The sequence below is a fragment of the Oncorhynchus clarkii genome, chromosome 2, assembly GCF_045791955.1.
Source record: "Oncorhynchus clarkii lewisi isolate Uvic-CL-2024 chromosome 2, UVic_Ocla_1.0, whole genome shotgun sequence".
Classification (NCBI taxonomy): Eukaryota; Metazoa; Chordata; class Actinopteri; order Salmoniformes; family Salmonidae; genus Oncorhynchus; species Oncorhynchus clarkii.
The window spans coordinates 78,802,125-78,827,292 of NC_092148.1; the positions used below are offsets into that span (position 1 = coordinate 78,802,125).

At 42.5% G+C, this 25,168-nt stretch overlaps 2 protein-coding genes across 2 annotated transcripts; both read right to left on the minus strand.

Annotated features, from left to right (window-relative positions):
• Positions 1–12,060: 12,060 nt before the first annotated feature.
• On the minus strand, positions 12,061–17,243 carry LOC139382644 (probable polypeptide N-acetylgalactosaminyltransferase 8). Its single transcript, XM_071126739.1, has 11 exons — positions 16,961–17,243; positions 16,324–16,570; positions 15,985–16,151; positions 15,719–15,902; positions 15,424–15,621; positions 14,141–14,255; positions 13,770–13,955; positions 13,469–13,606; positions 12,678–12,773; positions 12,417–12,584; positions 12,061–12,195 (listed from the first exon to the last, which is right to left on the minus strand). The coding sequence occupies exons 1-11, from the start codon at positions 17,241–17,243 to the stop codon at positions 12,061–12,063; spliced, it is 1,917 nt and encodes a 638-aa protein (XP_070982840.1).
• A 138-nt stretch (positions 17,244–17,381) lies between these two features.
• LOC139382655 (NADH dehydrogenase [ubiquinone] 1 alpha subcomplex subunit 9, mitochondrial-like) lies at positions 17,382–25,009 on the minus strand. The gene is made up of 11 exons (XM_071126748.1): positions 24,934–25,009; positions 24,399–24,569; positions 23,605–23,702; positions 23,373–23,464; positions 22,942–23,083; positions 22,732–22,834; positions 22,322–22,392; positions 22,175–22,251; positions 18,823–18,918; positions 18,501–18,567; positions 17,382–18,316 (listed from the first exon to the last, which is right to left on the minus strand). Exons 1-11 carry the CDS (start codon positions 24,986–24,988, stop codon positions 18,146–18,148), a joined length of 1,143 nt encoding a protein of 380 aa, XP_070982849.1. The 5' UTR covers positions 24,989–25,009; the 3' UTR covers positions 17,382–18,145.
• Between the last annotated feature and the right edge of the window lie 159 nt (positions 25,010–25,168).

The window sequence follows — 25,168 nt, forward strand, 5'->3', positions numbered from 1 at the left end:
CATTACAAAGATGGTGGTAGAAAACATCTGGTTGTTTTTTTTCTTTGTATTTTCTTCTACCAGATCTATTGTGATATATTCTCCTACATTCAATTCACCTTTTCACAAACTTCAAAGTGTTTCCTTTAAAATGGTACAAAGAATATGCATATCCTTGCTTCAGGGCCTGAGCTACAGGCAGTTAGATTTGGTATGCCATTTTAGGTGAAAATTGAAAAAAAGGGGGCTATCTGTTAAGATATTTTTATCAAGGTTTAACATCAATGATTAAATAATTCTACTCAGAAACTTAACCATTAGGGATTAGAGGTTATGTAGCATGAATAAGGAGTAATTAAAAATAATAAACATCGCTCCAACTAGGTTGGATAGAATGCATGTGTGTGTGTCTAAAGTAAGCAAAGAGTATCATTAACCTATGTTTGAACCGACCCGGCTATAACTCTGTGGACATAAAATAAGACAGCGGGAGCCCCTCCAGGTTTTCCGTATCTGAGGGGGACTGGAACTGTCTGCTCAGTGGTAATAAACTGTGGTGAGACTTCAGGAGATAATCCAGATATATTGTGTGTCATGTATGTGCGCTAGTGAGTTGGAATGAACTTTTGAAGCTTTTGAATGCTTTGTCCTGGTCGGAGAGGAGGAGGGACATTTTAAAACCTATGACGTCATATGTAATATATAAACTGAGGTACATGGTACTATGAGCAGCGCTCGAGAATAAATGCTATTGGCTAATTTTGGTAGACTGGTCTCTGTCCATTTTATGCAAATAAGGATCTTACAAATTCTTAGAAACAGACAGAGTGATTTAAATTGAATTGGTTACTGAATACATAATAGGAATTGTTATATTCCTTTAACATTATCCCTAGAAACACCCCTCAAGATTAGAGCGGAGTTGAATGGAGCGAGAGAATGATCTGTTGAGTTTAGAAAACTAAAAAGAGTAGAACGGTAGCGCTGTTTTATGTACAATGTTGTAAACAAATTTAGGTTGCTAATACTACAATCCCTATTGCAGAATGCAGCCTTTTGACAGCATGTACTAAAGTCGATTTAATCCACTTGCATTAGTCCCCTCATTTGGTGATTGGAATTTAGACTGTGACAACTAAAAGGCTGCAGACAGACCTACATACAGTACGTTTTAGCAAAGATGTTTGGTAGGGTGACCTGATATGTAACTGAAAATAATTTTGTCAAACAGATTGTGAACCGAAAAGTGCAAGTTAGATTCTAGAGGAGGGACATTAATAGAAACGTAATTTGATTAGGGTGTAGGGGCCGATTTGTAATTTTGTCTTCAAGAGATTTAATTATTTATTTACTTTATTTAGTCTGATCAGTAGAACAATTCTCATTCTTAATGGGCTATAGGGTCATTAGTGTGCTTGCCAGCAAGAACTGTTATTCCTTATTTTATTATTCCACTTCTTCCCAATTTTGCCAGTATAATCACATATTTGAAATCTAATATGCCTACTTGACTTTGAAAATGAATTATAAGACTATGTATTATTGCAGCCATTCATGAACAGTTTTGAATATTTCATACAAATAAGCATTGGATATTAAATGCTCCAGGAATCAAGTATCATTTCACATTTTAGTATTGTGCACAACCTAGGCAGAGATGATAGGGGGACTCAACTTGTAAACACATTAGATTTTGTCTATGTAGTGTAAAATGATGGCAATGATCTTCAACTAATAGGCATAAACCACTTGCATATTTATATTCATAATTTTTTTCTTGAAGATTAGGTGATTTTGAGAAGTTATTGTTATAACAATAACAGTTTCAAACACCCAGCACGTGGGAAACATAGATCAGGGGTGGCCAACCCTCCTGGGGAGGAAGCAAGAGTTTCTCTCCAGCCCTAATTTAAAGAGATAGCTCACCCAAATTACAAAATGATTGTGTCCTTACCTTGAAAGTAGTCTATGGACAAGTAGACTGCAATCTGATTTAGTTACCCACTGTCATCAAGCATTAATATGATTATTTCCTGTGCAGGGCCTTGGTGTAGTGGTAACACTCCACGGCACGTGTTGCATACAACTTTCCACCAGAGAACAGGAATCCATCCCTTCTTCCAACCTTCCCACTGTTTCTAGCATTTGCCTGTCTCCTCATCTCATTACTGTCTGAATAAAGTGTCAAACAAGGTAGTTTTTTTATAGCATTCTTTAAATTACGTCCCCCAAACAAAGTTGTCGAATTTTGAGTTAATTTAATGTTCACAATACCCTGAATACACCTGACCTGTTTTTTTAATCATTTTTTTATTCCAAGGTCATACGCCTAAGCCATGTCAAAATATGTAGAATTGTTGGTAATTAGCTTTAAAACGGTACCATTTTCCATTTAGGAGTTGTGCCAGGGGACAATGAAATTCACATAGAAAATTTCACTCCAAGCTTTCTTCAAAAGTTGGCGGCCCTTCGTCATTACCTCGTACCATCGAAACGTGGCATAACAATGAGGAAAAAAATAAGTCAGCTTGAGGATAAATTCACACTCTATTTATAGTTGAACTCAGCAGGATTTGTCTGGCTAATAGCCTGCACAAAATTGGTTGTAATATTCAAGGTAAATTAAATCTAATTAAATCCAATTTGAGAGACTCCCCTGGTGTCGAAGTCAAATCAAATGTTTTGTCACATGCTTAATACAAGCCCTTAAACCAAAAATGCGGTTAATAAAAAATAAGTATTTACTAAATAAACTGAAGTATACAATAAATAAATAAAAAAAATTGTTGTTGAAAATAACATAATTAAAGGGCAACAATAAAATAACAGTAACGAGGCTATATACAGGGGCTACCAGTACAGAGTCAATGTGCAGGGGCACAGGTTAGTCGAGGTAATTGAGGTAATATGTACGTAAAGGTAAAGTGACTATGCATAGATAATAAAAATGCAAATAGTCCGGGTAGCCATTTGGTTACCTTGAGGGAGAGATTGTTATCCTGGCACCACACTGCCAGGTCTCTGACCTCCGTATAGGCTGTCTCATCATTGTCAGTGATCAGGCCTGTTGTCGGTAAACTTCATGATGGTGTTGGAGTCGTGCTTGGCCAAGCAGTCATGGGTGAACACTGAGTACAGGAGGGGACTGGGCTTGCCCCCTTGAGGGGCCCACGTGTTGAGGATCAATGTGGCAGATGTGTTGTTACCTACCTTTAGCACCTGGGGGTGGCCCATCAGGAAGTTCAGTTGCAGAGGGAGGTGTTTAGTCCCAGGGTCCTTAGATTTGAGGGCACTATGGTGTTGAATGCTGAGCTGTAGTCAATGAATAGCATTCTCACATAGGTGTTTCTGTTGTCCAGTTGGGAAAGGGCAGTGTGGAGTGCAATAGAAATTGCATAATCTGTGGACCTGTTAGGGTGGTATGCAAATTGGAGTGGGTCTAGGATTTCTGGGATAATGGTGTTGATGTGAGCCATGGTGTTGATGTGACCAGCCTTTCAAAGCACTTCATGGCTACAGACGTGAGTGCTATGGGTCGGCAGTCATTTAGGCAGGTTACCTTGGTGTTCTTGGGCACACGGACTAAGATGGTATGCTTGAAACATGTTGGTATTACAGATTCGGTCAGGGACAGGTTGAAAGTATCAGTGAAAACACTTGCCAGTTGGTCAACGCATGCACGGAGTTCACGTCCTGGTAATCCATCTGGCCCAGCAGCCTTGTGAATGTTGACCTGTTTAAAGGTCTTGCTCACATTGGCTATGGAGAGGGAGATCACACAGTCATCTGGAACAGCTGGTGCTCTCATGCATGCTTCAGTATTGTTTGCCTCGATGCGCATATAGAAGTAATTTAGCTTGTCTGGTAGGCTCGTGTCACTGGCCAGCTCGCGGCTGTGCTTCCCTTTGTAGTCTGTAATAGTTTGTAAGTCGTGACACATCTGACGAGAGACGGAGCAGGTGTAATAGGAATCAATCTTAGTCCTGTATTGACGCTTTGCCTGTTTGATGATTCGACGGAGGGCATAGCAGGATTTCTTATAAGTGTCCGGGTTAGAGTCCCGCTCCTTGAAAGAGGCAGCTCTGTACCCTTTAGCTCAGTGTGAATGTTGTCTTTAATCCATGGCTTCTGGTTGGGGTATGTACGTACGGTCAATGTGGGGATGAAGTCAGATGCACTTATTGTTGAAGCCAGTGACTGAAGTGGTGAACTCCTCAATGCCATCGGATGAATCTCTGAACATATTCCAGTCTGTGCTAGCTTAACAGTCCTGTAGCTTAGCATCTGCGTCATCTGACCACTTCCGTATTGAGCGAATCAATAGTACTTCTTGCTTTAGCTTTTGCTTGTAGGCAGGAATCAGGAGGATAGAGTTGTGGTAAGATTTGCCAAATGGAGTGCGAGGGAGAGCTTTATATGCATCTCTGTGTGCGGAGAAAAGGTGGTCTAGATTTTTTTTCCCTTGGTTGCACAAGGTACATGCTGGTAGAAATGAGGTAAATCAGATTTAAGTTTCCCTGCATTACAGTCCCCGGCCCTTAGATTAGAATTTTCTTGTTTTCTTGTGGCCTTACGCAACCCGATGAGTGCGGTTTTGGTGCCAGCATCGGTTTGTGATGGTAAATAGACAGCTACGAAACATATAGAATGAAACTCTTGGTAAATAGTCTGGTCTACAGCTTATCTTGAGATGCTCTACCTCAGGCGAGCAAAACCTCGAGACTTCACAAATAGACACAGACCGCCACCCCTCTTACCGGAGGCAGTTGTTCTATCTTGCCTATGCACGGAAAACCCAGCCAGCTGTATTTTATCCATGTCGTCGTTCAGCCACTACTCTGTAAAAAATAAGTTATTACAGTTTTTAATGTCCTGTTGGTAGGATCGTCTTGATTGGAGCTCATACAGTTTATTATCCAATGATTTCACGTTGGCTTATATGACTGATGGTAAAGGCGGGTTAACCACTCGCCGTCGGATTCTTACAAGGCACCCCAACCTATGACCCTTTTATCTCAATCTCTTCTTCATGCGAATGAGGGGGATTTGGGGCTTGTCTGGTGTCTAAAGTAAATCCTTCGTGTCCGACAACTCAAATGCCGGTTCACCAGTACGCTATGAACGAAATTGCAAACAGCTTGTATGCTGAAGAAGATAATCTGCTTACCTCTGACAATTTATTGGCTGTCCAGTATGCAGACAACCATTCCCGACTACATAGAGCTTCCTTCCTATATAGTTAATCTCTTTCCGTAATGTGTTGAGGGTCAATTAAAGATGTTACAGAACTGCTGTAGATTGAGTACTGCTAGTGAGACACTTTCTGAAAATGTGCTTTCCGGAACACTTTACAGAATCATCCCATTGTCTTTACCCCCAATATGTTACAGGATTAGGGAATTATAATGGCGGATCTAACTGTGCCGGTCGCCTATTTTTTTTTGCAGGTAACCTAATTTCTCAAGTGATTTGTTTGACAATCAGATGAAAACATCACACAACAACCATGATATATAAAACTGAGCCTGTGAAGGCAGCAAAAAAAAGCAGTACATGTTTACATACCACAGTATCCGGTCTAAAATCAGCATGTCCTCTGTGTTTTTATGTGTATGACTCACATCGGAGAGTTTGTAAAGTTCAAGCATAATCCTTTACTCAGGTATAACAAGTTACACATCCCAATCAGACACTCATAATGCACCTGTTTATATATCCTAGATAGGTGCTCCACTAGAGCAATTTCTGGGTTGGCATTATGCCCATTATTTGAACATTTGGCATCTTATCTGGGTTTCTCATAACCGGGATATAAGCTTTTTCGGGTTATTGTAAACGGGATATTTTATTTTTATTTAACCTTTATTTAACTAGGCAAGTCAGTTAAGAACAAATTCTTATTTACAATGACGGCCTAGGAACAGTGCCTTGTTCAGGGGCAGAACGACAGATATTTACCTTGTCAGCTCAGAGATTTGATCCACCAACCTTTCAGTTACTGGCCCAATGCTCTAACCACTAGGCTACCTGCCGCCCCATTTATATGCTTCAACTAACTTAACATCTTCCTTTTCATATAGAATTAGCTTGAGTACTTCATACCACTGCGAAAATACCTATTTACATTATCAACACTTTTTTTTAAAGATAATAATTGTCCATCTCTTAAGGGACATAGTATGGGGCGGTCTTATGTTAGCCCTTGTCCTAGTGTGTTGCACTGGTAACATATTGGGCACCTCCTGGATCCTCAGGTCTTCTCCTTCCTCTTTCACAGCTTCTTGAAATTGTGGAGGCACAGTCGGCAGAGATAACTGCCCTGGTAGGGGATATTCCCAGTCTTCCCATGTGTCCCTCCTGTGCCCTACGCTCTCCTGAACTGTGCGTATATCCTTCTGATTTCTTCAATACTTTTGGCTCTTTACTTCCACTTCATATGACCTTGCACTGATGTGACCTATGCATGTGCCAAGACTCCATGTGGCATCTCTGGCGTGAGGTGATAGGAGCACTCTGACAGCTTGGCCTTGTTTTATTACAGGCAGATTGTTTTGCATGCTGGTCATAGTAATGTTTTGCTTGTCCTGACGTGTACGTTTGTGTGCCTGAACATCCCCAATGAGGAGCTTGTGCGTCTAGAGCGTCTAGAGCTTGGGAGTTGTTGGCAACAGAGAGCATGTGCATGTAGACATTAAGCGCTGTACAGGACTGATGCTGAAGCCCTCTGTGGGAGTATTTCTCCATGCCAAAATGGCTTGCCACTCATCTGTGCCTTTCTGCATTGCCTTTGTGATGAGTCTGCTATTTTCACTGCTGACTCCGCCTTACCATTACTCTGACTGTGGTATGGTGAAGAGGTCACATGATGGAATTCACAGGCTTTTGCAAACAAAGTCTTGACTCCTGAACTGGGGCCCATTATCCGTAACTACACCACTGTCAGGTATGCCATATCTGCTAAACTGCTGCTTACAACCGTCGATGATGCAACTGGCTGTTGTGTCAATCACTTTCTCCACCTTCCAAAAATCTGAATAGTAGTCCACTATAATCAGAAAAGGGACATTCTTTACGGTGAACAGATCCATTCCCACTTTAGACCAGGGACATGCTGGTATACCATGTGGCTGCAGCGTTTCCTTTTGCTGCTTAGGTAGATTAGCATTCCATATGCTGCACATAGCCACAAAATGTTTAATTTCTTGGGTCATGTTGGGCCAGAATACTGAGTCTCTGGCTTTCCTGAGACTGGCTTTGATCCCTGAGTGCCCTGCATCGATACGAGAGAGAATCATTGGGAGCAGAGTTTCTGGCACTACCACCTTGCTGCCTTTGTAGACAACCTCTTCCTGCATTGTGAGTTTGTCTCTGTATGTCCAGTATTCCCTCACCAGAATGAGCATATTCTTTCCTCTGTCCGGCCAGCCTCTTAGGATAAAATACTGACGCATTTGAGAAGTCTTGTCCTCTGCTGAATGAGCTTTAATAACATCCTGTGTCTGCGGGGAGATGTTTTTATCAGTAGCATGGTTCACATCTTCAACCTCAGCCTGTAGAGCATATATGGACTCATTTGTCCGATATTGCAGGTGACTAGTTGTTGGTATTGCTGGTCTAGACAAGAAATCTGCAATGTGAAGCTCTATTCCTTTCTTGTATACTACCTGTAGTTGATAACGCTGAAGCTTCAGCATCATCCTGTGAAATAGCTTCGGGGCAGACAGAATTGTTTTTTTGAAGATAACCTCAAGCGTCTTGTGATCAGTCTGCACCGTGATAAAGTCCCTACCAAGAAGGTATTGATCAAAACGGTCACAGGCGAACACTATGACTAGGCACTCCTTTTCAATTTGGGCATATCCTTGCTCCGTGAGTGTCAATGTCCTTGAAGCAAATGCAATGGGCTGCCTCTTCTGCAAGAGCACTGCCCCTAGGCCTTTGTCACTTGCATCACATTGTAGGGTCACTTCTTCAGAGAGGTCATAGTACCTCAGTATTGGCTGGTTGCTTACCACTTTCTTGATTTGCTCCAATACATCATCATGTTGAGGAAGCCATGCCCATAGCACATCTTTATTGGTCAGCCGATGCAATGGCTCACATACGTCAGACAGATGAGGTAGGATTTTGGTAATTGGTAATAAGTAATTTACAAAACCAAGCAGTTGCTGCACTGCTTTTGCTTCTGTAGGTGGTGGCGTTTGCTATACTGCCTCCACCTTCTTGGGGTCTGGCTTCAGGTCTTCAGCTGTCAAGATGTCCCATGTATGTAATACTTGTGAGCCTGAGCTTAACCTTGTCTTTTTTCAGCTTTAGATTCATCTCCCTTCTCTTTGTAAGAGCTGAGTCAGGTTGTGGTCATGGTCCTGCACTACTTCTTCCATTAAAGCACCACAGCCATATACCAGGATGTCATCAGATATGATGCTTATTCCTGGTAGTCCCTGAAGTGCATCATGTTGCCTTCACTGATATTCCTCTGCAGCTGGTTTCACTCCAAAAGGTAACTTTGTCCACCGGTATCTACCATTGGGGGTCCAAAATGTGGTGAGGTAACTACTATCTTCAATTATTATTTCACTCTCCCAGGTGTGCACACGAACACAGGATTTCCAATCCAGATTGTGCTCTTAGAAAAAGCTGTCAATAATGTGAAATACATCCTCACCTGTAGTTCTCCCCATTAGCTTCTTGCAGAACAGAATGTGCTCATTAATTTCCTAAATGTCTCTGTATCGCACAAACGGAATGAACTGGGCTTCCTTACTGACATCAGTCGATTCGTTCAACAACTGCAGAGAAAATGGACCGGAATTATTATAATTTTTTCACCACTCAACAATATTAACTTCATCGATCCTGCGGCACACCATATTATTTGACAATGGAACAGTCTTTCGTGCATCAGCTGCTGTCTTATAAATCATAGTTTCTGTGAGTACAACAGAAGCATGCACTCTGGCGCACAGAGCAAAGGATCAAGTGTACTTGGCACAAGCAGAGGATCAACCATTGAGCCAACGGGTAGACAGAGCAATGCAGATGCATCGAAACGAAACTAAAGAAGTAGGCCTATACAAATAAAATAACTAGAGATTTCACACCAGTTGCCTCAGTAAATGTTTTCCTGCCTATTATGATTTGTAATAACTTTAACATGTTTTTTGGGGTAATATTTTTCCCTTCACATTTAAAAAAAATCATCCCACCTACCCCCTGGGGACTGCCGAAGTACCCCTAGGGGTACGCTTACTCCCGGTTGGGAAACACTGCTCTAGAAGACTAAATGAAATAGTGCTCACAAGAATGTCTTACATGGATAGAATGCAGGGGCGCAACTTTGGTTTTAGAAGTGTGGGGGACATATATTAAACACTCCAAACAGCCTGCCTGACCGCTCGGAGGCGTCCTCCTGGTCCTAAAGCACACAGTTGCCTTGTTTTGTATCACATTCCAGTGATAAAAATAGGGGGGACAAAAATGCAATTTTTGTGGGGGGGACATGTCCCCAGTGAAAGTTGCGCCCCTGATAGAATGAATGCATTGGTAATGTAGTTATCACCGGTAAAGTTGTCTGCTTTGTTTAGGGGCCCAGGTGAAAACGCAGTAACTCCAAAATATTGGAAAGATTGTTCCCTTGCAAAACGGTAACATTTTTCCCAATATTTATTTTCAATTTTTTTTTTTTACTCTTCCCACCTACCCCCTGGGGACCCCCGACATACCCCTGGTTGGGAAATATTGAGATAGAGGACTCATCTTTGTATCTGTGCCTTTATAGAGTCTGTGACAACATGGGCAGTTATAGCATCTTCTTAATTGGATGATTGTTCCCAACTCATAGGAATCCCCACCCAGTTTACTTCTTTAATATGGTGGAAACCCTCAATGGCAATGCCAAAATAGAGGGCACATGGATATAACCTGTCTCTCTATGACAACAGGCACAACTCAGCTATAAAGTTTTTTTTATATATATCCAAAGTTGGCGAAATGCCACATGCATCCACTTATAGCAGTGCATTCGTAAGAACATAACCATTACGAAACTTAAATTCGATTAAATAAGCCCCATGTAGGAAATTAGCAATGCAATTTTTTTGTTGACCAAATTCAACACTCATTGAACTCCATACCAAAATCCCTTACTTTGTGGGCGTACAGTGCCTTGCACAATTATTCACCCCCCTTGGCGTTTTTCCTATTTTGTTGCATTACAACCTGTAATTTAAATTGATTTTAATTTGGATTTCATGTAATGGACATACACATAATAGTCCAAATTGGTGAAGTGAAAAAAACGACTTGTTTCTAAAAATAAAATAAAAAGTGGTGTGTGCATATGTATTCACCCCCTTTGCCATGAAACCCCTAGATAAGATCTGGTGCAACCAATTACCCTCAGAAGTCACATAATTAGTTAGATTGCACACAGATGGACTTTATTTAAGTGTCACATGATCTCAGTATATATACACCTGTTCTGAAAGGCCCCAGAGTCTGCAACACCACTAAGCAAGTGGCACCACCAAGCAAGCGGCACCATGAAGACCAAGGAGCTCTCCAAACAGGTCAGGGACAAAGATGTGAAGTACAGATCAGGGTTGGGTTATAAAAAAATATTCAAAACTTTGAACATCCCACGGAGCACCATTAAATCCATTTAAAAAAAATGGAAGGAACATGACACCACAACAAACCTGCCAAGAGAAGGCCGCCCACCAAAACTCACAGACCAGGCAAAGATGGCATTAATCAGAGAGGCAACAAAGAGACCAAAGATAACCCTGAAGGAGCTGCAAAGCTCCACAGCAGAGATTGGGGTATCTGTCCATAGGACCACTTTAAGCCGTACAATCCACAGAGCTGGGCTTTACGGAAGAGTGGCCTGAAAAAAAGCCATTGCTTAAAGATAAAAATAAGCAAACATGTTTGGTGTTTGACAAAAGGCATGTGGGAGACTCCCCAAACATATGAAAGAAGATACTCTTGTCAGATGAGACTAAAATTGAGCTTTTTGGTCATCAAGGAAAACGCTATGTCTGGCGCAACCCAACACCTCACATCACCCCGGGAACATCATCCCCACAGTAAAGAGAGGTGGCAGCAAACTGGTCAGAATTGAAGGAATGATGGATGGCGCTAAATACAGGGAAATTCTTTAGGGAAACCTGTTTCCGTCTTCCAGATATTTGAGACTGGGACGGAGGTTCACCCTCCAGCAGGACAAGGGCCCTAAGCATACTGCTAAAGCAACACTTGAGTGGTTTAAGGATAAACATTTAAATGTATTGGAATGACCTAGTCAAAGCCCAGACCTCAATCCAATTGAAAATCTGTGGTATGACTTAAAGATTGCTGTATACCAGCGGAACTCTTCCAACTTGAAGGAGTTGGAGCAGTTTTGCCTTGAAGAATGGGGAAACATCCCAGTGGCTAGATGTGCCAAGCTTCTAGAGACATACCCAAAAAGACTTGCAGCTGTAATTGCTGCAAAAGGTGGCTCTGGGGGTGAATAGTTATGCACGCTCAAGTTTTCTGTCTTTTTTTCAACAAAAAAAATTTCAAAGTGGTGTTGTTGTGTAAATCAAATGATACAAAGCCCCAGAAAATCCATTTGACTTCCAGGTTGTAAGGCAACAAAATAGGAAAAATGCTAAGGGGGAGAATAGTTTCGTTAGCCACTGTATTTTTTTGAATGACAAAACATGTGCAACACTGACAAGAAAGCAATGCTAAGACCCCCCAAAATATTTTTGTGTGTATGCATTCAATATACAGTGCATGGTACATGTTAGTTTATTATGTACACATTGGTAGCTAAAAGTTGATAATCAGAACCACCATCAACAAGATTATTTTACAATGCAATCTTTTATTCTGTCTGTTTGTGTCATGTTTTTCAGAGAAAGAGAATAATGCAATTGTCTACATTGGATGTTTGTTGTCAATACCCTGAATACAATTCATTTTGTTTTTTCTTTTGGCAAGATATTGTTTGAAACAGTTATGATAGATAACACAAATGTCAAATCTAGAATTTCAGGAATGTGACCCCAACAACTTGTCCATGGGGGTGTTTTAGAACTCTCTTATGACATGTTGAATTCTCCAGTTTTGCCCAGTGCATTGTTGGATGACCAGCATATAGTATGAATTTTGTCCCTGGGCAATCTCAAGACACCTATTTGTGTGTGTGTTCCTGATGGCTTGACCCTGCAAAAACAAATGCATATATACAATAACTTTGGATGAACTTTGCATGCTTGTTAAGTGAATGCTGTTATGAATAAGGCTTTGATGGAACTGTGTTTGGGTGTGGTGCATAGACCACTGTTCTAGAGCACGTTTTGGACAGGACCGAGTTAAGGAAACCCTGCTCCAGAAGATAGCTCTAAAATGTATGATCTAGACCCACAGGTCTGATTACAGGCTACCTGTTGGAAGTCCCAGTGCTTGTGTAGTCCTCTCTCCGCTGCCAGTTTACAATCATGCAGCGTTGGTATATTTCCAGTGCCAGGATCCACTAGACACCGGTTGTTGTTGTACTTGTGAGACTTAATCCCACCCACGTAGATCTCCCCATCAGTGTTGTAATAACATTGCTGTGGATAAGAAGCTGTCAACAGACGGGGAGAACGGATTTTGTGGCACAAAATGATATAATACACAGACACATACACAGAATACAAACATACCTGTGGTTGATAGAAATGACATCCATAAAGAAGGGGTATATTCCCAGGGACAGTCCCCTCATCAATACAATGGCTCTGCAGGAGGTCATTCTGCAGCTGGAGGTGCAAGAAGAAGGTATGTTTAGGCAAGAATATTTGGTGGTACACTAATTCCCTCTTACACTATCGTGCCCAGCCAAACCAAACTGTACCGGCTCTTGATATTTTCTTTTCACATTGCCCTTTAAACCATGGTGGATGTGTAACCAGGCCTTCTCAATACAGGTAGGTTTGGCTCCATAGTTTGAAACAGTAGACAGTATGCTATGCGTTCACTAAGAAGATCTGTTTCCATGACTCTGCTGCGTTTAGACTGGCAGCTCAATACTGATTTGTAACTTTTTTTGCTAATTGTTTTTTGTTGTTGTTGACAAATCAGCTCTGAAAAAGATCTGATGTGATTGGTCAAAAGATCAATTAGTGGGAAAAATATCAGAATTGGGTTGCCTGTCTAAACGCAGCCCGATTGTTTAGTTTTATGACTGCTTAATAAATATCCACCATCAAATTAGAACATTTGATTGTTACAACTGTTTGTCATAGTGTGTCTTTGTTTTAGTGTGCAACCATGAACATAATGAACCATGAACATAATGGAATGGAATTATATACCACTAGACCTTAAAACTCATTTGGTTAAACATTGTTTGGCATTTACCTAGCAAATTTCAGAGTTATAAAAAGTTGTCAAAGTTATAATTCTGTACATTGTATTAATCTGGTGAGGGACTTAGTAATAATGTAACCCTTACTCCTCCATAGGCCACTAGCTCCTCCCAGGTGGCCAGTGTAGGATACACGTTATCCAGGTACCACTTGAAGGGCTTACATTCAAGCTTTTCTCTGAGCTTCTTCCTCTCTGACACATCGCCGATATCAATCCCATGATCCTAGGAGGCATACATCACAAAAATAATACAGTTAGAAAAACATCTAATCAAAATGATTTCCACAGGCTATTTATAGGAAAGAAAGATTGTCTTGTTTTTTTATGGGCAATTCCAATCAGTGTATTCCGTTTCCATGGAATTGCCCTCATCTCAATTTCCCTACCTTCAACGGAAGATTCCAAGCAATGTTCACATTACTTTTGTAGTCATCCATCCAGATCGCAGCTACCCTCAGTGCATTCCTTCTCATGATGTAACTCAGGTCAGGTGCGTACGGTTTGTGTGCCCTCTCAATGTGTGCGATCTTAGAACAAGGCACTACCTCTATGCTTCCTCCACACAGCCACACCTGGAATAAAACAGACCAGATCACCGCAAAATGTTATTGAAGATATGAGACAAAACACTCTGATATGTGCTTGTAAAATGACACAAATCTAATACAGACCCAACTAAGGACAATTTCCTTAGCTACTTGACATCAGATATTGTAATTTGTGCAGCCATTATGCCATGGTAACCAGCTCAACCTACCCTGATCCCCAGCTCAACATTCTCTCCTCCATAGATTTTCATTCCACCATCAAGTACCCCAATCTCTCCAAGGAAAAGTCGATGTGCCACAAAAATACCCATGACAGAAGGACTCCTATAAAAATAAGTCAGCGAGTGATTATGTGGAACCAACCAGCAAGTAAAAGCACTGCTACAAGAAGTAGGAGCTACAACAGACACACAATACACATAATTGAAAAAACATGCAACAATTTCAACGATTTTACGGAGTTACAGTTCATATAAGGAAATCAAGCCAATTGTTCGCTGTAACTTATTCCTGCCCATACCAAAACCACACCGCCACCATTGGGCACTGTTCACAATGTTGACATCAGCAAACCGCTCAACCCACACGACACCATACACACTGTCTGCCATCTGCCCGGTACAGTTGAAACCGGTATTCATCCATGAAGAGCACACTTCTCCAGCTTGCAAGTGGTCATCAAAGGTGAGCATTTGCCCACTGAAATCGGTTACGATGCCGAACTCAAGGCCCTGGTGAGGACGACGAGCACGCAGATGAGCTTCCCTGAGACAGTTTCTGACAGTTTGTGCAGAAATGTTTTGGATTGTGCAAACCCACAGTTTCATCAGCTATCTGGGTAGCTGGTCTCAGACAAATCCGCAGGTGAAGAAGCCAGATGTGGAGGTAATGGGCTGGCATGGTTACATGTGGTCTGTGGTTGTGAGGCTGGTTGGATGTACTGCCAAATTCTCTAAAACGATGTTGGAGGTGGCTTATGGTAGAGAAATTAACATTCAATTATCTGGCAACAGCTCTGGTGGAAATTCCTGCAGTCAACATGCCAATTTCACACTGCCTCAAAACTTGAGACATCTGTGGCATTGTCTTGTTTGACAAACTGCACATTTTAGAGTGGTCTTTTATTGTCCCCAGCACAAGGAGCACCCGTGTAATGATCATACTGTTTAATCAGATTCTTGATATGCCACACCTGTCAGGTGGATGGAATATCTTGGCAAATGAGAAATGCTCACTAACAGGAATGTAAAGAAATGTGTGTCCAAAATTTAAGAGAAATAAGCTTTTTTGTGTGTATGGAAAATTTCTGGGATCTTTTATTTCAGCTCATGAAACATGGGACCAACACATTACATGTTGCATTTATATTTTTGTTCAGTGTACATGGTATTCTTCTGCAATTCCTATTGACTGCTACTAATCAATACAGAACATGTGAGACAATAAGTCTCATAGTGATGGGGCTGGATGCTACATAGTGGACGTCACTTACTTCCCTGGTTGTGATTCATCATGGAGCTCGTTCCACTCTGGTTTGAAGGACTCGTACATGCACCACAGGGGCCAGTCAAAACCGTGTGCATTGGCCCAGTAATGCTCCACCTGCAGGTCATCAAAACCGACCTTGTCAAACACCGGAGTCACCACAGTGGTCCTGTCTGCTTTGATCCTGGCCAGCAGTGGCTCTGCCCTGTAAGCGTGGACAACAAAAGTCAATCAATCAAAGATAAGCAGACAGATGCTGCCCAAGTAATGTATGGGAAACACCATACACACATGGCACTTACCACCCCACGTTGACTTCAATGTGGGCATCCAGAATGGCCACTGTTTCAGCGGTGGCATGCTCCCACCCTGAGATGCGGGCTTGAGTCAGTCCCATCTGCTGCTTGTGTCTCACCCTTTTTATAAGGCCCGGCCTTTCCTTGTGGATGAGCTCTATGTAGGCAGCTAGCTTTTCTCCCAGGTCTTCTGTGGAGAGAAGAGATTCATAATCAAGACTATAGACAAATACTTACTCCACTAGTAATGGAATGGTGTCTGTGAGATGCACCATTGGAGCTGTGGTCATCCACCAGAATGATTTCTCTCAGCAGGTGTTCAGGGGTTCGGTCGATGATGCTGCGGATGGCCCGTTTAATGATAGACAGGGCCTCGTCCAGGTAGATCAGTACCACAGCAATACTAGGAAGGTCCTTGGGGTATTTCTTCTGCAAGCATCTGAGTGTTGAGAGATTATTTAGAAGGCATACCACCACCTGTGCTTTGTGTCTTACCATTTATCAGACAGTAATAATTAAATGTCCTCCTCATTTCATCAAGTCATGACCAAGCAGCGTAGTTACGGTCATGACCATAGCAAAGTTACAGTCCTGATTACAGTTGGTTTAACCTGTTGTCTCGTGTATCTGGCAGCTCTCTGTTGAGTGGCAGTTGGTCACTCAAGAAGACGTTGTATCCATATCTCTGGAACAGGGCCTCGGCCTCTCTCTGCTCCTCCTCTGAGAGGTCATCACCCCACTTTGTAAACAGGTAGGAGTTGGGATACAACATGGGCACCACCATCTTCTTTGCCTCTGTTACCACAACTTCTTCCCTTGTTGGGGGGTCTTTCTGATATTTAGATTCTATTAATTCGGCTGTGGACAAAATGCTCACAGGTATTACTGATGCCACTGAGGAAAACTATGTGACAATGTTATTGACATGAGTGTCATCTATCAGTAGAAGACTAACAACAATACGAACCAATTCCCTTTTGTTCTTAAGTAACACTTGATTTTACAGTATTTCTGAGTCACTGGCAGATTAATTTAATGATTGACTGACAATGACTGGATTATTTTAGCTCATATTCAGAAGCATATTACCCATGCAACATAACATAAATATTGCAGAAGTGCATTCCAAGAGTCACAATCCCCCCAAAAATCACTGTGCATTTTGTCATGTACTTCAGTAAAGAATACTGAAATGCAAAGAATGTATGTCAAGATGGCGATTGAGAACACTTACATAGAAACACTTACATAGTTTGTTGAGGTTCTTTTCAATTCTCTCCAGTCTCGTCATCAGCACAGTCCTGGCAGTCTCTTTTTCGTGAAGCCTTTTTGTATTGGAAGTGGAACTCACTGCCTGTTTCATATAGACAATATACATGATGAGTGGAATAATGGCTCCAAACGTGATTCCCACTCTCCGCAGGACGTTGAGCTTCATTGCTACCTGTCGACAACCAGCCTGGTTATGTCCCTTTGTCATATACATTGATTCAGGAACTGTGCCCTCTAAAGACGTTACAACTCCCTCCATGTAATGCCATAAAATACTTCTTATCTAATCAACAAAGAATACATGTGCCTATAAAAAAAGAAAGCAAATCACCATTGATTCACTTAACAGTTATGGAGAGTTGACAAGGTAGATCAACTGTTAACATAACACATTACAAAGAAAAGGCACAATAATTTAATACCAAGATTTCAACAGCCACGCTGTCTTCATCAGGTTATAATGACAAACACTGCGGGTCACTAGTTTATATAGTGTCAAAGGACACAGAGATGTCTGTAATCATGGCCGGCTGTGGTTTGATTTCATTGTTTGATTTACAAATATCAATAGTACATATACAAAAGCATGAATGGATAACATACATTCATAAACAATTAGGCTACATCATATAGGCCTACAAACACAAGCATGATTACACAAACACACATGTTAAGACCAGATATGTGATGTAGAACATCATTGATAATTGCTGAGGGAAACGTGGACATAACAGTTGAAATCGTATCAGTTGGTGTGGAGGTGGAGACTTGGTGTGTAGTGGGACTGTGGGAGGGGCTCCATAAAAACAGATAGTGAGTTACTGGAGGAAAGAATAGATTGCTGAACCTTGCTGACTCAAAGTCCTAAAGCACCGCCCAGATGGTGGTTTCAAAGTACATCTCCTTAATAAATAGTGATGCACATGTTACGTTACATGGAAGTGTGTTAAGGTGACTGATTATTTAGACTTATAGATTTTTTGCTACACAATGAATGCTGTTTTAATGGATCCATGGAATCATAACGACAAAATAGATTTAGACGATCATCTGTTATTTATTTATGTACAGAGTATTTGTAAAAGAAGACAGCACAGTTGTATAGGAGGATCAGCCTGTGGCTATGGTGGTGGTGTTGGGCGGTCAGACAAGACGGGCTACTCAATAGTTGACTGTCTTGGCTGGCTTGGTATCGGCCAACTCAGCCTCCAAGAAGCGGAAGCGGCGATGGCGACGCAGGACCTCGATAGCTTTCTGCTCTATGGAGGCAGGGATAATGCCTAGGTCCTCTAAGCCAGGAAGCCCTGGATACTTCATATCTGTGGTATGGAACTGGAACAAACACATTCAGGTCATTACACAAATCCAAGAGAAAGTTTAAACATATTTCCTTCATTCACATTTCTTCAACATGTGGCCAACAACATGAAAGAAAATTCCAATTTACCTTCATTTGTATAAAATGTGCTTTTTACAAAGATGCTTATAATATGCTGTTTATGTTGCATTTTCTTACTCGATCTACTTTGTCAGGAGTTGTCCAAGGCTCGAATGGGTTCATTGCAAAGAAACGTGCAACAAGACTGAAACCAGAGATAAAGGTAAGACATGTTAATCATACCGTATCTGATAGTATTGCATTTAAACAAACCAACAGGTTCCTTGTTCCTTGCCACCTCACATCCACTGGTCAAACTTGAGGCTTTTTGTGTTCTAAACATACTAACAGCTTGGCACACCACTTCGTCACTCAGCCTATAATAGTACGTACACAGTTCATTTTCCTCCCGAGGACCATTTAAGATACCATGCAGAACCAGAAGCTGGTGCATACTCACTGATAGAGAGGGCGTGGGAGAGGGTAGGGCACAAAGGGCCTGTGTGCCACAGCATACACGTACTCCACCAGGTCATGAAGGAGATAACGGTTTGGTCTGTGTGGCAGGAAAACAAAACTAACCAAAAGGCTGACAAACATTTTGGTTGCTACATCTCTCAATTCTGGTGGTTGACGTTTCTAAATAATGTACTGCATGTGTGAACATGAAACTGCCATCACACAATTATATATTTTATTCCACACCCTGGGTGAGTACAAGATACAGACCCATGCAATAAATCAAATCAAATCAAATCAAATTTTATTTGTCACATACACATGGTTAGCAGATGTTAATGCGAGTGTAGCGAAATGCTTGTGCTTCTAGTTCCGACAATGCAGTAATAACAAGTAATCTAACTAACAATTCCAAAACTACTGTCTTGTACACAGTGTAAGGGGATAAAGAATATGTACATAAGGATATATGAATGAGTGATGGTACAGAGCAGCATAGGCAAGATACAGTAGATGGTATCGGGTACAGTATGTACAAATGAGATGAGTATGTAAACAAAGTGGCATAGTATAGTATAAAGTGGCTAGTGATACATGTATTACATAAGGATACCGTCGATGATATAGAGTACAGTATATACGTATGCGTATGAGATGAATAATGTAGGGTAAGTAACATTTATATAAGGTAGCATTGTTTAATGTGGCTAGTGATATATTTACATCATTTCCCATCAATTCCCATTATTAAAGTGGCTGGAGTTGAGTCAGTGTCAGTGTGTTGGCAGCAGCCACTCAGTGTTAGTGGTGGCTGTTTAACAGTCTGATGGCCTTGAGATAGAAGCTGTTTTTCAGTCTCTCGGTCCCAGCTTTGATGCACCTGTACTGACCTCGCCTTCTGGATGATAGCGGGGTGAACAGGCAGTGGCTCGGGTGGTTGATGTCCTTGATGATCTTTATGGCCTTCCTGTGACATCGGGTGGTGTAGGTGTCCTGGAGGGCAGGTAGTTTGCCCCCGGTGATGCGTTGTGCAGACCTCACTACCCTCTGGAGAGCCTTACGGTTGAGGGCGGTGCAGTTGCCATACCAGGCGGTGATACAGCCCGCCAGGATGCTCTCGATTGTGCATCTGTAGAAGTTTGTGAGTGCTTTTGGTGACAAGCCGAATTTCTTCAGCCTCCTGAGGTTGAAGAGGCGCTGCTGCGCCTTCTTCACGATGCTGTCTGTGTGAGTGGACCAATTCAGTTTGTCTGTGATGTGTATGCCGAGGAACTTAAAACTTGCTACCCTCTCCACTACTGTTCCATCGATGTGGATAGGGGGGTGTTCCCTCTGCTGTTTCCTGAAGTCCACAATCATCTCCTTAGTTTTGTTGACGTTGAGTGTGAGGTTGTTTTCCTGACACCACACTCCGAGGGCCCTCACCTCCTCCCTGTAGGCCGTCTCATCGTTGTTGGTAATCAAGCCTACCACTGTTGTGTCGTCCGCAAACTTGATGATTGAGTTGGAGGCGTGCGTGGCCACGCAGTCGTGGGTGAACAGGGAGTACAGGAGAGGGCTCAGAACGCAACCTTGTGGGGCCCCAGTGTTGAGGATCAGCGGGGAGGAGATGTTGTTGCCTACCCTCACCACCTGGGGGCGGCCCGTCAGGAAGTCCAGTACCCAGTTGCACAGGGCGGGGTCGAGACCCAGGGTCTCGAGCTTGATGACGAGCTTGGAGGGTACTATGGTGTTGAATGCCGAGCTGTAGTCGATGAACAGCATTCTCACATAGGTATTCCTCTTGTCCAGATGGGTTAGGGCAGTGTGCAGTGTGGTTGAGATTGCATCGTCTGTGGACCTATTTGGGCGGTAAGCAAATTGGAGTGGGTCTAGGGTGTCAGGTAGGGTGGAGGTGATATGGTCCTTGACTAGTCTCTCAAAGCACTTCATGATGACGGATGTGAGTGCTACGGGGCGGTAGTCATTTAGCTCAGTTACCTTAGCTTTCTTGGGAACAGGAACAATGGTGGCCCTCTTGAAGCATGTGGGAACAGCAGACTGGTATAGGGATTGATTGAATATGTCCGTAAACACACCGGCCAGCTGGTCTGCGCATGCTCTGAGGGCGCGGCTGGGGATGCCATCTGGGCCTGCAGCCTTGCGAGGGTTAACACGTTTAAATGTCTTACTCACCTCGGCTGCAGTGAAGGAGAGACCGCATGTTTTCGTTGCAGGCCGTGTCAGTGGCACTGTATTGTCCTCAAAGCGGGCAAAAAAGTTATTTAGTCTGCCTGGGAGCAAGACATCCTGGTCCGTGACTGGGCTGGGTTTCTTCCTGTAGTCCGTGATTGACTGTAGACCCTGCCACATGCCTCTTGTGTCTGAGCCGTTGAATTGAGATTCTACTTTGTCTCTGTACTGGCGCTTAGCTTGTTTGATAGCCTTGCGGAGGGAATAGCTGCACTGTTTGTATTCGGTCATGTTACCAGACACCTTGCCCTGATTAAAAGCAGTGGTTCGCGCTTTCAGTTTCACACGAATGCTGCCATCAATCCACGGTTTCTGGTTAGGGAATGTTTTAATCGTTGCTATGGGAACGACATCTTCAACGCACGTTCTAATGAACTCGCACACCGAATCAGCGTATTCGTCAATGTTGTTATCTGACGCAATACGAAACATCTCCCAGTCCACGTGATGGAAGCAGTCTTGGAGTGTGGAGTCAGCTTGGTCGGACCAGCGTTGGACAGACCTCAGCGTGGGAGCCTCTTGTTTTAGTTTCTGTCTGTAGGCAGGGATCAACAAAATGGAGTCGTGGTCAGCTTTTCCGAAAGGGGGGCGGGGCAGGGCCTTATATGCGTCGTGGAAGTTAGAGTAACAATGGTCCAAGGTCTTTCCTCCCCTGGTTGCGCAATCGATATGCTGATAAAATTTGGGGAGTCTTGTTTTCAGATTAGCCTTGTTAAAATCCCCAGCTACAATGAATGCAGCCTCCGGATAAATTGTTTCCAGTTTGCAGAGAGTTAAATAAAGTTCGTTCAGAGCCATCGATGTGTCTGCTTGGGGGGGGATATATACGGCTGTGATTATAATCGAAGAGAATTCTCTTGGTAGATAATGCGGTCTACATTTGATTGTGAGGAATTCTAAATCAGGTGAACAGAACAGAAGGATTTGAGTTCCTGTATGTAAAGCAACTAATCTAGTCGATGAACAATTGTTTTTATGATTTATACTAGGTTCACCTAGTTGTTGAAAATGAGCAGTTTCAAATGAATGGATAGAATTTTACTTCATTTCCTGAACTGACTGGAAACGCAATTGACATCCCTAAAAAACAGCCAAAAGTCAAGCCCATTTCAAGTCCTTACCCAACTAGTGCATATGTCTTGCCATTGGCATCAGGGTCCTTGATGGCGTTGATGATAGCCTTGGCCACATCTACCACCTAAAAAGAGCAGACAGAGTGAGTCTTGAGTAACAGACATGGCTGACATCATGAGATCAGACACACTCACATGAACAGGCTGCTTCACCGTCTTCTTCCCCATGGAGATGAGAGGCACAGCTTTCCCAAACCAGCGCATGTCTGTGCAACAAAGGAAAAACAAACATTCAAACAATGACTGAACTCATCCCCTTTTAAACAATAATAGCATTGCATCAAGACCAATTGGAGCCGATACATCACCTTACAAAATCATTATTTTGGTTTGTTTTGCCAATACACTGAAAATTCAAGTGTTCAACTATGCAACAGCCCCCTCAACAGTTTGCAGGCCTATACAGTCAACAGAGGCTGTGTAATTATGTCAACATATTCCCACAAATTCAGACACTGTCTACTTAAGAGTTCACAATCTTATTCAACTTTTTAACAATTTTTACTCTGGGCCACACAGAAATGAACTACGCTCTGCTTATTTACTGGCAAAATGGTTGAAGAATCTGTCCTCCCTTCCAAACATCTCAGCAGGCTTCATGATGATGGCATCAGGGAATTCATCTCTCACAGCTGTCTCACCTACTGCCTACAAGGTTACATCACACACATTACATGATATTTCTGCACAATGACATGCCAGAAAGAAATATGTCCAAGAAAGAGAGTTCAACAGAGCTCTGCATTAGCCAGTACCTTATTCCTAAGGTATTTGGAGGGGCTGCGGATGTCAGCGTTGAGGTGAGATATATGGATCAGCTTTGTGATGCCTGCCTCCCGGGTGGCTATGGCAATCTGCTGAGGGATGCTCACGTAGGTGTCCTCAAAGGGATAGTTCCTTTATACAGATAGAAAGAGGAAGAACAGAACACTGAGTAAAGCCAAGTACAACAAACGTTTCGCAGAAGGTCATAATATAAGTGTTCCTAATGGTGGAAGCAGGGTTGAGGTTCTTTGCTCCACTAAGAAGTAATTCAAGCCTCTGGTGTAGTTAAAAGTAGGTTGATTCATATAGTGATGGAGTGATGGAGCAACTCTTTAGGTGAATGTTCACCACCAGTGGGTTCTTTTTAGCAACCAAGTACTTTTCTAAAATATGTTTGTGTATACAGTCAGTTGGGCCATACTTGGTTTCCCACTCTCGTCCCACCAGGTTGATGACCACATTGGAGTGAGCCAATGCTTTTCTGATAGAATCCTTGTTCCTGGCATCCCACTCCTGAAATATAGCAAGGTGGAGTGCACATGAGGCTTGAGGGTAACCTGGCATGAGAAAAAACAACACTTAGCTAACAAATGAAGAGATTTGAAAGTGAAGTGATTAATGATGTCACATCTGATAAATAGTATTTTTCTCACCATAAAGATGACCTGTCCTAGATCCCCCATGGGCCTGAGATACATGAGGTCATACTGGTCACACCGGTGAGGAATCACAATCTGAGAACCCATACGACCTACAAAACCACCAGACAGGTCAACAAACACATAACTGCCCCGTAGGAAAGACAAGTATGCAGTCACTGCAGTGTAAACAAAGAGGATTGTCACAAAACCAAAGAAATGAATGCATCCCTCACAAGCACATATAAACATAAGAAATAAGTTGAAGAAGACCACAGAGCGGCCATGTTTTTATTTAACCTTTATTTAACTAGGCAAGTCAGTTAAGAACAAATTCTTAGTTACAATGATGTTCTACCAAAAGGTAAAATACCTCCTGCGGGTATGGGGGCTGAGATAAAAAATAAATAAAAAAACATAAATATAGGACAAAACACACATCACGACAAGAGAGACAACACTACATAAAGAGAAACCTAAGACAACAACATGGTGTAAAAGTATAACTTTAGTCGGTCCCCTCGCCCATACCCGGGCTCGAACCAGGGACCCTCTGCACACATCAACAACTGACACCCACGAAGCATCATTACCCATCGCTCCACAAAAGCCGCGGCCCTTGCAGTGCAAGGGGGACCACTAGCTAGCCATTTCACATCCGTTACAATAGCAAGGCAGCAACACATGAGAATAACATGGTAGTAACACTTGACAACAACATAACATGGCAACAACATGGTAGGTACACAACATGGTAAATTAAAAGGTTATCATCTGAAGGCTTCGGGACTGATGATGGTGAAACTCACCCAGGCGGTTGACAACATATCTTCCCAGGAAGCCGGTGGCTCCGAAGACTGTGGCTGCTACCCCACGGGAGGAGGAGCGCCCCCCTTTCCCTCTGGGGATGACAGCATGGTGGACCGTTCTCTGCTGGACTGTCACAGGGATGGCTGATAGCACCACAGGGGAGCAGGAACCTGCAGGGGGAGAAGTACAAGCAGAGGGGGTGGGGAATCTCTGATGGTTGTACTGTATTCAAACTGCCAACATCACAAATGATCAACCAACCAAAAACATAGGCCTTCTTAGCAAAAATGTCTGTGGCAGAAACTGATATCTTATATATGACATGGTGCTAGAAATTAGACAACTTGTCGTATTCGTAAGCAAGAGCTAGCTAACCGGTTAACTTAGGTCATATCACAAAAAGGGTCACAGAGGGTAGCAATGTCGCTTAAAAACTATTCTGTGTTCAGATGAAACATTCTTTCAACTATCTCTCAACAGTGCAGTTATCGGTGCATGTCTATGATCTAAAAGTGCATGTCTTGTGTTACTCACTTGAAAACCTGGGAAGGACACTCGCAGGACGGCTAACGAGCGCAGCGGCCGCCATGTTTCTTCTGGCGCTTCTTGGTACGGCAAGTCAGAAGGGTCTAGGTTTTGCGTGAGTAAATGGATTCGTTTGTTTGAGAGGGTTAAAATTTCAACATGTTGGTAATGTAACAGTATTTTTCTATATTGTAATCACTATTCTGAAATATAACCAGCCAGCCAGGGACTAACCTAACATATC